This window comes from Clinocottus analis, unplaced genomic scaffold, assembly GCF_023055335.1.
Source record: "Clinocottus analis isolate CAN_PGR_092001 unplaced genomic scaffold, fCliAna1.0.p SCAF_16, whole genome shotgun sequence".
NCBI classification, from domain to species: Eukaryota; Metazoa; Chordata; class Actinopteri; order Perciformes; family Cottidae; genus Clinocottus; species Clinocottus analis.
Genome location: NW_027175887.1, coordinates 1405674 through 1417203, shown reverse-complemented (window position 1 = coordinate 1417203; position 11530 = coordinate 1405674). Strand labels below are relative to the sequence as shown.

The window sequence follows — 11530 nt, the reverse complement described above, 5'->3', positions numbered from 1 at the left end:
TACAAAGATCTGGTTGGTGGAAGACTATGACAATCAACGATAAGGTCCCCATGTACTTTAATCTGAAAAAAGGCTAAAAGCCTTGGGCCTCTCTTCCTCCATAGAGACAGAGGTGAAATCTGATTGGATAAAAGCTCTCCTTAAAAGAAGCTGGGCTGGAAGCAACGCAACATAGTAAGACAGGAGCTGTGCAATGAGAAAATAAGCTTACAGGGAAAAACAATTACTGTGGATCAGTGGTTAGCATGCCCCTATTTCAATCAGAGGATCGGTGGTTCGATCCCCGGCTCCGCGAGTCCATGTCGTTGTGTCCTTGAGCAAGACACTTAACCCCTAATTGTTCCCCGTTGCTGAGTCTACGGTGTATAAAGCAAACATAAGTCGCTTTGGATAAAAGCGTCAGTTAAATGTAATACATGTAGTGTATTTGTGAAAAACAATTAAATCATAAAATATCTTTAAGATTGTGATTCTGTTTTGGCTAGCAGAGAAGGCCTAGCTGGCTCTGACGGCCCAACACTGCTCACCAGGATTTATGTTGGAGCACCTCAAGGTTGCATTAGCTCACCTGAGTGGTTTTGCAGATTACACCACCATGTGTCCAACCAGTTTCTTCTATAATATTTTAATGTTTTAACTTTTTCTCTTGATGCTGATGGACTGCGATGATCCCAGACTGGACCTGTGTTGTTGTTAGGTTTATTGAGATGAGACATGAAGTTGGCTATCTACACAATCATTAGCCTGATCATGCCACAAAATGAATAGTCAGGGGTTCGTCAATGTTCATCATCTGGAGACCTTGAATGTCTGTAACAAAGGTAATAATCATTTTTGTTATGTTTTTAACACTCAAAACCAACAATATCTCAATGAAGACATGCTTGATGCAAAGTTAGGTGATTCATTTTCAGTATTTATCCACAGGGCACCAAGAAGGTCTGGACAAAATTCTGTAAAATGATTCAATGTGTTTTATTTCAGTATGCAACCCAGCACCATTACCATATTGCTAAAATATATTTAATGTCAATGCTTTTCTGATTTTGTGCTTACTGCTTAAATGTTCAGAAAATGTGATTGGAAACAACTTGTTGCACAATTGCTTGCCTGAATCCCAAAGTTCTTTCTACCATTTGTATAAATTGTTTTCTCTTTATTGACACACAATCTTCACGGCCTCTTTGTGACACGGCTTCTTATCAAAAGAAACACCTCTCAGGTTGTAAAAGCAGTAGCCACACCCCCTCAGACAATCTCCTTAAACAAACACCATCTCCTCTCCTCAACTATTACTACTATACAGCTCCAGAGAAATGGTCTCTCAAACTATTTCCAATATCTTAAAATGCCTTCTGGTTCTTGTAGTTGTTGCTTCGTTGATAGGTAACTGCGTCCTGATATGGCTCAATAGCGAGCAGACTCCAAAGTGCCCTGCTCAGCAGGTAAGCACAGTCCAGCATGCCGTGCACAACGAGCGCAGCGACGTCTTTGCAGACCTCTCGGTGGAAGAGTTCTTACAGGTGCGTGAATACATGTCCAAGATCCCCGGGATGAGCATCTCAACGGAACCATCTTCACCTCTTTCCTCCGACTACCTGTATATGATCGATATCTCGCTGCCAAATAAACGGGATGTTTTGCACTACCTGGATACCAACGGGCTAAAACCAGCAAGAGAGGCAACCGCAGTGGTTTTTCATGCCACGAAGAACAACATAAAGGAATATGTAGTGGGCCCTCTCCCCAACCCGTCCTACCACCGCGATGTCACCTCTGAGAGATATAAAAAGGAAATCCCTTTGACTGCACGTCCAGTACATTTTGGGGAACAGGTTCTTGTACAAAAGTTTCTGCAAGATGTCCTGAAACCAGTCAGTACGCTGCTAAAGGACAGTTTTGGTTTTGAGCCATTTGATTACATTGCTTACTACGACAGCATGCCAAGAGGAGTCAAGTCAGGGGACAGAGAGACCTGGATTTCAGTGTGTCGAAATGAGGAGGGCATCTACATTCACCCTGTGGGCTTTGAGATGTTATTCAACCACAAGAGCACCAATCATTCGTCCTGGCATGTGATTAAAGTGCTTTATAATGGTCAGTACTTTGACAGTATAATGGAACTGAAGCAGCAATACGAGGCAGGAACCGTGGAGAAAATCATCTACAAACCCCAGCCTAACTACGCCTCACTCAAACCCAGACACAAACCCACAGGCTTTGGACCCCAGCAGTTTTATGTGCAGGGCAAGCGATTTAGTGTGAAGAACAACCACGTTGTATACCTTGACTGGAGCTTTGCCTTTGGTCTGAGCCCACTTAGAGGCATGAGAGTTTTTGATGTTAGTTTCAGAGGAGAGCGGATCATCTATGAGTTAAGTATTCAAGAGGCCATGTCCGTCTACGGGTCCGTCTCCCCAAATACTATGCTGACTAAATTCCTTGATGGCAGCTTGGGCATTGGTAAACATGCTTATGAGTTGGTCAAGGGGGTCGACTGCCCTAATTCAGCCACTTATATAGACACTTTCCATTACCTGGACACTGGTGTGCCACGTCGACTCAGAAACTCAATATGCGTCTTTGAGCACGACACTGGTCGACCTTTACGGAGGCACTTCTCAGAGATTATCTTCAACAGTTACGGAGGACTAGCAAACAGCGCTTTAGTGTTCAGGACAATCACAGCTATCGGAAACTACGACTACGTCTGGGATTTCATTTTCTACCAGAGCGGCTCAGTGGAGGCCAAGGTGCACGCCACCGGCTACGTCGCCTCTTCCTATGCTTTAAAGGACAATTTTATTTTCGGTCACCAAGTGGCAGAAAATGTCACTGGAAATATCCACACCCATTTTCTGAACTTCAAAGTGGATGTTGACGTTTTAGGTGGGTGTAGCTGGACTGTTCAGGATGTCAGAATATCTTTCTTTTTAGATGTAAATATAAAAACTGAACGGTATAACATAACACAAAAGCAGAAATTAAAGTGAAAGTAATGGTATTTTAATTTGTTATGTCCCCTCTCAAGGTGTGAACAATGTATTCCAGACAAAGGACATGGAGTTTGTGAATGTTTCGCTGCCCTGGATGCCTGAACGCCACGCCATGATCCCTAAGATGGTGGAGAAACAGCTTCAAACAGAGCAGGTGGGAGTTTTACTTTGTAACAGCTGAAGCTGCAATCTGAGCTCATGTCTAATGTTGCACCTTCCGCCAAGGAACATTCCTCATTTGTGAAAACATTCGTGAGGAACATTCAAACAGCTCAAGTCATAATGCAAATGTGATTTATATTTGTCCGAAAATCATTGAGTTAAATATGAAAAACATCTTTCAGCAAATGTCTGCGTCAAAGTTAAACTAGGCAGCAGCTAAACAATAGCTGCTAAGCTAGAAACAACAGCGACTTGCATAAAAAAAGCAACGCGTACAGTAGTGTACTAAAATGTGTTTGTCAGAGCCAAAACCACTAACCACAAATAGGGGCATATGACAAAACATATGCATGCCTTTATTGAAGATACAATAGCTGAAGTTTCGAGGTAGCCAGCTACCTAAAGGGAGTTGAAGTCCTGCTTGCAAAGCTCTGTTTGGTCAACTGATTGATGACGCAGCCACCACACTGAAGATGTCCGGTCTGGAAAAAAAGTGGGAGGCAGGTGAGAAGTAAACCCTCCACAGGTTATCCCCTCCAGTTAAGCATGTTTACCTTTGTGACACATAAGGAAACGTGTCTGCACTCAGTGTAGTTGTAGAAGTGACAAAGACAATTTTGCGTACAAAAAAGGGAAAAAATAAGATGTTTGGAGAGGGAAAAAATGGTTGACAATGGCTTTAAAGCATGTCAGTGGGCAAGTAGCAGAAAGGACCTGTCAATCAATAACATGTGAGTCATGTTAAATGTTACAATACAATCTGATAATAAGATGCTATAAAGTCTGAAAATGTGTTCAACTCCTGTTCTCTCTTTCTTTGACCTTGTCTCTCCTGCTAACATGTAAATGATTTACTAAGATTATAATCATCATCATTTCCATTTACAAATGTGTCTCGTCCTGGACAAAAAACGCATAATGTAAGTTTTACAATACTCACGTCTCTACAATACTACCATATTATAATAATTATACAATACTTATAACACAGAAACAAGCATTTCATCTACCCGTATGAGTAGGCCATGCGTCCGGCCTAACACTCTTGAACAGCGCATTATTGACGATACAGTACTGCCTCTCGTACCTTATTGCTTATATTACACTATGATTATAGTTACAGATACAGACACTGTAGGTTCAATTGTATGAACCAAAGATCATATGTCTTTATGTCTTATATGTCTCTTTCCTTGGCTCAACTCTTGGCTTTGGAGGACTTTTAAATGGAGGGTGTCTTGGGAAATTGACTATAGGTGGTTCCATAATGTAATGCTCGCTTGTGAATGTTTATCCTCAGGGGATATCTGCCGAGTTCTGCTCTCTCTCTCTTTCTGTCTCCCTGATGTGTGTCTCATGTTTGGCCCCCACAGGAAGCAGCCCTGCGCTTTGACACCAAGACTCCGCGCTACCTCCACATCGCCAGCAACAAGACCAACCGCTGGGGCCACCAGCGCTCCTACAGGCTGCAGGTGTTCAGCTTCACCGGGGACCAGCTCCCAGAGAGCCAGCCCGAGGAGAGGGCCATGTCCTGGGCCAGGTGAGACGACCTGAGGCCGCAGCAAGCTCAACATGCATCTCAGACTGCATTGATTCATCACTTCAATGCAGTCCACCATGAGTCTTCTGTTTTAACCTTTTGGAAACCGTGAAAATCCTCCCGCTTCTATTTTAATTCCCAGCATGCCCCATTCAGACAATCTTTTGGACCGAACGACACAGTTTTTGGACTGAAACTCCTTCCTAACAGGCCAAGGCTTTGTTTTATTGTGTTGTTGTTGCAGATTCAGATTCTTTAGGTCCTAATCTTTCCAAAAAGGTTATTGACCACTCCAAGAGGCATTTATGTGGAATCTGGCTCATATCATGCTGGATGTTTTTTGCAGATATTTTTTTTTTCCCCAAGACATTGCTGAACAAACATACAATAAACGCAAGTATTGAAATTAATTTGGCGTTCCTACGACTTAAACACAGGGAAAATTAGTTCTGGAGACAAAATTGGTTCCACAGTTTTTAACGAGTTAACAGTCTCCTCATCGTCCACTCGTTCTTCCCTCCTCCTGGAATCTCACGTACCTTTACTTCCAGGTATAAAGTCGCCATCACTCAACACAAGGACTCGGAGCAGAGCTGTGGCAGTCTGTACAATCAGCATGACATCTGGTCTCCAGCGGTAGACTTCAGCAAGTACATCGAAGACAATGAAAGCATTGAAAACCAGGTGGGTGAAAGTATCAGACGCTCATGACGTGTAACCCACGTTGTATTTCCTCACTCCTCATTTTTTCATTTTCCCCAGGACCTGGTCGCCTGGGTGACCACCGGCTTCCTCCACATCCCCCACGCCGAGGACATCCCCAACACGGTGACCGTGGGCAACGGTGGCGGGGTCCTGCTGCGGCCCCACAACTACTTCGACGAGGACCCGTCCATCCACTCTGCCGACGGGGTGTACATGGTCCCGGGCAGCGAGGGCAGCTGTGAGAACAACAGGATGGCCTGCCTTGCTCAAGAGGCCTGCAGCCCCGTCCTCCAACCCTTCAGCTACCACGGCTTCGAACGGGTCACCAAAAGGAGGAATTGAGAGGATTCTTGTTTTTTTCCCTCATCATATATTCATTTAATTTATAGAAAACAATCATTTCAGCTTGATGAATACATTTTCTCATTACATTACATTTAAATTATAAATGACAATGAATATATTTGTGTGGCTCTATATGACAATGTGAGTCGGTCCATTTGTCCAGCCTTTGGTGCTTGTTTCACACAGTACATCCCATGATGTCTTCCAGGCTCAGATTTAGAGAAGGTGCTGGTATTATTTAAAACTAAGGAACCAGATCAATCCGTTGGTGTCACCTAGTCATGCTCTGAAAAGCTGATGATGCTGATATAACAGATACATAATACAAAATACTAATCAGTTTCACTCAAAATAAAAAAAGGTGTGCCTTTGCGAGAAAGCTAAACCCTGACTCCATGGATTAACTGCTGTATCTTCCACATATCATTTGTCTGTCTTTTTAAATATATTTTGTTTATTGTAAATAATCTATACATGTACAATGAGTGCTACGTGAAACTTCATGTATGTGTAAACACACATGGCCATTAAAGTTGATTCTGATTTGGAATAAGTCCTGAAATCTTTAGTTCTCGAGCATCTCCTCAATAATTCCAGGAAGTATAAATATTGTCAATCAATGCATGTATTGACTGTTAATCGCCAAATATCACAGCTCTGTTCCACTGTACGATGCATTCAAATTGACCTAGAACTTTCTGTTTTGGTCATTTGTTTTGCACCCACAAATCTAATATCAAAACTCTTTCAACATGCTGGAAATCTCCAACTTATGAATAATAATGGCTACACGTTTGTCGGCAGTTATTGTAGATGTGTGGCCCAAACATAACGGCGTTAACGTAAAACTGCCTGAAATGTTGTGCACATGACGAGCAATGCAGTGAAGTCAGGTTAGATTCCCCCACAGCTGATCGGAGAGAGCAGTTTACAACCATGACACGGAAATACCCCAACTTTCTTAAGCCTTAAAGAAAGGAGTCGTCGCACCATGATTGGCCAAGAGGGGAAGTGCACCGATAATAAAATAAATCTGTGTTAGGGCTGGGCAAGTTAACAGGACATTTCACAGTTACCCTCATTTCAAGGGCGGACTTGTCTGCTAATGTTGCTGATGTCTGGGACATTGGAACATCAAACTCAGTTGTGTCTGGGTTCAGAATATAATCCGTAGACCCAGCACAGCGTCGGATTCACGGTCACTATCAGCGCTAACCGGTAGAAGTTTGACTCAGCAGCGGCAGGACGGCAGTGACGAGCGGAACATCTCAACGCTGATTGGCTTACGCAACAACTCACATGTTTATGTTGCCGGAGTTTGGAAATTTAAACTTGTGCATATTCGTGTCGCGTCCAGCGCTCTGTTAGCCCCGCGGCAAACTCGCTGTTCGCGACGCCTCAAACGAGTCTGTTGCACCGGAAAATTTGGGACCGGTCGTGTCTGTGCATTGACTTTGCATGTAATCTGATCACGCGACAAAATCGTGTCGCGTTTGGTGTGAACACAGCATAAGACCCGTGGCAAACTTTAGGAGCGAGAGAGTTGGAGAACAACGGCGAACCTCACAGGGCGACGGTCAAGACTACTAGCGCAGTAGACGTAACAGACTGACGACCCAGAGGCCTGTCTCACGAAGCTGGATTTCGGCTTAGCGAGGTAACTTTTGGAGTAACTCTGGGTTTTCCGTCTCACGAAGCTTGTTCACTTCTTAGCGGGGTACGGTGCCCCGGTAACTGACGCTGAACGCCTAACCTGCTCCGGAGCAGGTTAAGTTCCCGGAAAAGATCTCAGCGGGGATATAAGACGCCTACTGGCCAATCATTGTCTCGGAAAAATGGCCTGCCCATTTCTACAGAATCCTGTTGAGGAAGGACACGGATAGTAAGAGCAGCGCTCTGCAGAGAGCGCGTGTTTCGTGACCGCCCGGCAAAAGCCATACATCATACATGTAGCCTGGAAGATATAAAAGAACTTACTGACCACTTTAAACTATGTTCTTGTATTTCGTTTTTACTTGCTCCCATGTTCTTTTAGCTCCACTGGGGTTGCAATTGAAATGATGTTAAATTGTTAAAACGAAAAGGCACATACATTTGAGACAGTGATTTAATATTACAATCCAAATAATTTACGCATTGACGGAGTCTGCGATTTTTTTGCCACGATTCCTTGTGGCTTCTGCAGCAGTGTTGCTTTATGCTTTTTGCTTGTATTCTTTCTCTATATTTTTCGTACATTCATAAGATTATGGTTTGCTCCACCATTGTAAAATACGTTGCTCTCAGCAGCTTCTCTGTGGTGCACAATTGGTCTAACGGTAACTCCGCCCATTTTAAGTGCACAAGGACAGATCTTGATGAGACACTGTTGGGTTGACTTACGGAGTAGATAACCAGCTTCCTGAGACCAAAAAGCGAGACCACGGACATCTGGTTAAATGCACCTGGATAACTGAGGGAAACCCAGGGTATGTTAATCCAGCTTCATGAGACAGGCCTCAGGTCTACAGGACCTGGGAAGATATCCAGCCAGTGATTAAGTAGTATTGGCCGCAGCTGTGCATTGTGAGTGTGGCTATGGGCTGCTTCTGCAGGCAGGACAAAGAACACACAACGAGCACATGGCACAAACAAAGGGATGAGGATACATGAGGTAAGGAGATGTGGGGGAACAGAGGTAAACGCACAATGGGTTAGACAGGGATCCTGACAGATTAAGCTAATGTTTAGCCTTTTTATTTTTATAATTTGTACCCAAGGAGTTTCTTTCTCAATCCCTGCTCTGGCAAAGGTGCTGCTCTGGCAAAGGCATGGCAAAGGCATGGTCTGGTTTGATCTTCATCACCACTCTCTGGAGAAACTCAAAGGAATACTTCATGGCTTATGGATACTCAAGATTCACACAGTATATAATTCTCATAGGCATGTGTAAGAGCCACAAGTGTGTTTTAGATCAATTAAAATGTCAGAAGTATTTAGAATTTATTATTTAGAATTATGCTCTCGGCGAAGGAACTTTATTTTTGAATTTTATTGAAAGATGTTTATGTTAATGACAGACACTCGCACCAGGTGTTTTAATGACGTCATAATGGCATCAGGTGGAGGGGAAAGAGCCGCATTAGGGTTGCGAGCATACAGTTTTTTACCGTGTGATCAATGGACCGTATATTGTTTTTGAACGTTTATTATTTTGTACATTTTTGCTAAGAAATAAAAGACAAAGAAACGGAATCGAACGGTCTGATTTCGTACGCGTGCAAGAAAACTCAGTGCCCGCTGCTCTTTAGCCGCGTTATGAAAACACAGACTGAACGCCGCTACAGCATGGCATAGCTGCATGGTACATCTTCCAAGTTATGGAGCACAACAGTCTCCTCCACCACAACTGCGACGTTTAAGGTCTTGAGTGGAATTGCATCTCGTTCTGCACTGATCCCATCATGGCTACATCCAGAGTCTCACCATGAGCCTTGAAAAACGGAAATAGTGTCTGATCATTTATCTGTATGATCTAAAGATGTTTCTTTGCCATATGAATGGATCTTATATTTGAAATAATGCCTTTTGTGAATTATTTATACTAATTTGATGAGGATCAGATGGTATAAGAGGAAGGGGCGGACCAAATATCAGGTATTATTTTTTTTATGTGGAACGGGACACCGGCACAGTTTTTGACTTTGTGTTAGAACTCAAGTTAAATTGATGATTTTGTTTGTGCAATGTAAGAGAAATTAATCGACAAAATGATGGAAATGGAATCAACGTCTCCAGAGTTATTATTGGACCTTTTTTAACGTGCGAGTCAAGAAACTGAGTCCCGTAACGTGACACAGAATAGTGCAATAAACCAGGATCAGGCCACCACATCTCCACGTGACTACACGGAATAAATATGTCAATACATCATAGGGTCACAAACATATATACATGCAATTGCAGTTTCGCGTTAAATAAATGTCTTGCATCACACATCGTGATGACGTCTGATGGATCTTTGGATAGGTAGTGTTCCAGACGCAAAAAAAGCTGTAGTCTTTTTTTTAAATAAATCAAATTATCAGCAACCCTACATCTTTCTCAAGGAAGTTTAAAATGTCTTTGAGTGCCTGCTTTTTTTTTTTTTCCAGACATGGTTGCAGCTTTGTAGACCTCCAGCAGTCTTGGGTCCAGGTCATCAAGTCCATTGAGAAAAGACTCAAGAAGGTCTGTGGCAACTACCTCTTGAGTTCTGCACTTATCTAAGGATAAGGATAAATTTATTGTCATTGTAAAAAACATACAACGAAATTAACTTGGCAACAATTTATTGGAGATGCAGACAGATAGTAAATACTAGTCAAATTAAATTTATGAGTGGTCACAGGAGATATATAGGACCCAAAAGCAACATTCCAGACAGAGATAGGGAAGATAAGGACTTTACTCTAAAACACAAGGAATGCAGTGGAGAGCATGGTCGGGACACAAAAAATCTGGCAGAGGACAAGTGAGGGGACCTAAGCAGTGAGGGACTAACGAGGGAATGAGCTGCAGGTGACGGGCTTGAGGACCAGGTGAAGGGAATGAGGGCTAATGAGGCGGTAGTGACTGACAGACTGAAGGGGCGTGGAGCAGGATCTGAAATGACTTAAGATAATTATAGCAGTAAGCAGCTGTGAGCGGGTCCTCGCTCCAGCCGGCACGTCGGGTGACGCCTGCAGGTCGCCGGCTCGCCCGGCCGAGAACGTGTGCGCCTGGTGGGCGAACATTCTAGGCCGGATGAGCATGATACAGACAGAATGGATTCTTTGGCGGTTTTTTTTTGTCAACTAAATTAAAACCTGTCTGGAACTGTTATTGTGACGGACTTCCGTTTAGCAGCATGTCATAAATACATGTCTAAATGGCAAGGTAGATAGAGATGTACTATCTTGATGTCTGGGACGCTACTCTCACAAAATAATTTCCCCTTGTGGATTAATAAACACAAGATGAAATAAAAGAAGAGCAGGGATGGCAGATAGATACAGAATAAAAAATAGAAATAGAAAAAAATATATAATAAAATATACATATACCTATAGTATAAGGTATTGCAATACCCAATATATTGCAGTATTGTGCCCCTAGTAGAAAGTTCTCCTCTTTAATAGAAAAGGAAAAATTAAAGTTATTCCCTTATAGAATACAAACAACCATATGAAGCAATATAAAATTTATTGACAAAATAAAAATGAAAAAGAATCCAAGTTGTCTTCTTCAGCCGCCGCCGCCCTTCCTCCTCCTCCCCCGTCTGTGTGGAGACGCTCTGGTGTTCTGTGAAAATAAATAGAAACATATTTAATGGAATAGCTTTTTGTCACGACAATAGTCTCATAATGCAAACAAACCATCCATCTTATCCTCCCAATTCAAACACCCGATGTGCAAAATTGAGATGTAATTGATTAGCAGAACACAAACACTTACCATCAGCTTTGAGGCAGGCCAGGAGTTCGGCATTCTCCTGCAATTTTTAATAATAAAAAGGCCTTGACTGCAGAAGAGCGCTAGAAAGTTTAGCCGTAGTGGCTACGAATACCCCTGATGTAGTACATGGAGTAGTCTGCCCAGGAATGGCAGTTGAATGATGCAGGACCACTTGATGAGTTCCTATGCACCTCCCAATTCAACCAGCAGCCACTGCGTTCGTTGAACTCAAGTTGTATGATAATGTCTGTCAATACGGCGTGAAGATCTGCTGACGATTTTGCTCCGGTCTTCTGAACTTGCAGCTTTATTGCACCAATGTTCACAT

The 11530-nt window shown here is 42.9% G+C and overlaps 1 protein-coding gene across 1 annotated transcript; it reads left to right on the top strand.

The window, feature by feature from the left end:
- Window positions 1-1316: 1316 nt before the first annotated feature.
- Window positions 1317-5745, top strand: LOC137786416 (primary amine oxidase, liver isozyme-like). Its single transcript, XM_068578302.1, has 5 exons — window positions 1317-2889; window positions 3032-3150; window positions 4532-4698; window positions 5250-5382; window positions 5461-5745. Exons 1-5 carry the CDS (start codon window positions 1317-1319, stop codon window positions 5743-5745), a joined length of 2277 nt encoding a protein of 758 aa, XP_068434403.1.
- The last annotated feature ends 5785 nt before the right edge of the window (window positions 5746-11530 follow it).

Coding starts and splice junctions, on each gene's coding strand:
- LOC137786416 (XM_068578302.1), top strand. CDS start 1,317: ATGGTCTCTCAAACTATTTCCAATATCTTAAAATGCCTTCTGGTTCTT. Junction 2,890..3,031: donor AGTGGATGTTGACGTTTTAG/GTGGGTGTAGCT, acceptor TCCCCTCTCAAG/GTGTGAACAATGTATTCCAG. Junction 3,151..4,531: donor AACAGCTTCAAACAGAGCAG/GTGGGAGTTTTA, acceptor TGGCCCCCACAG/GAAGCAGCCCTGCGCTTTGA.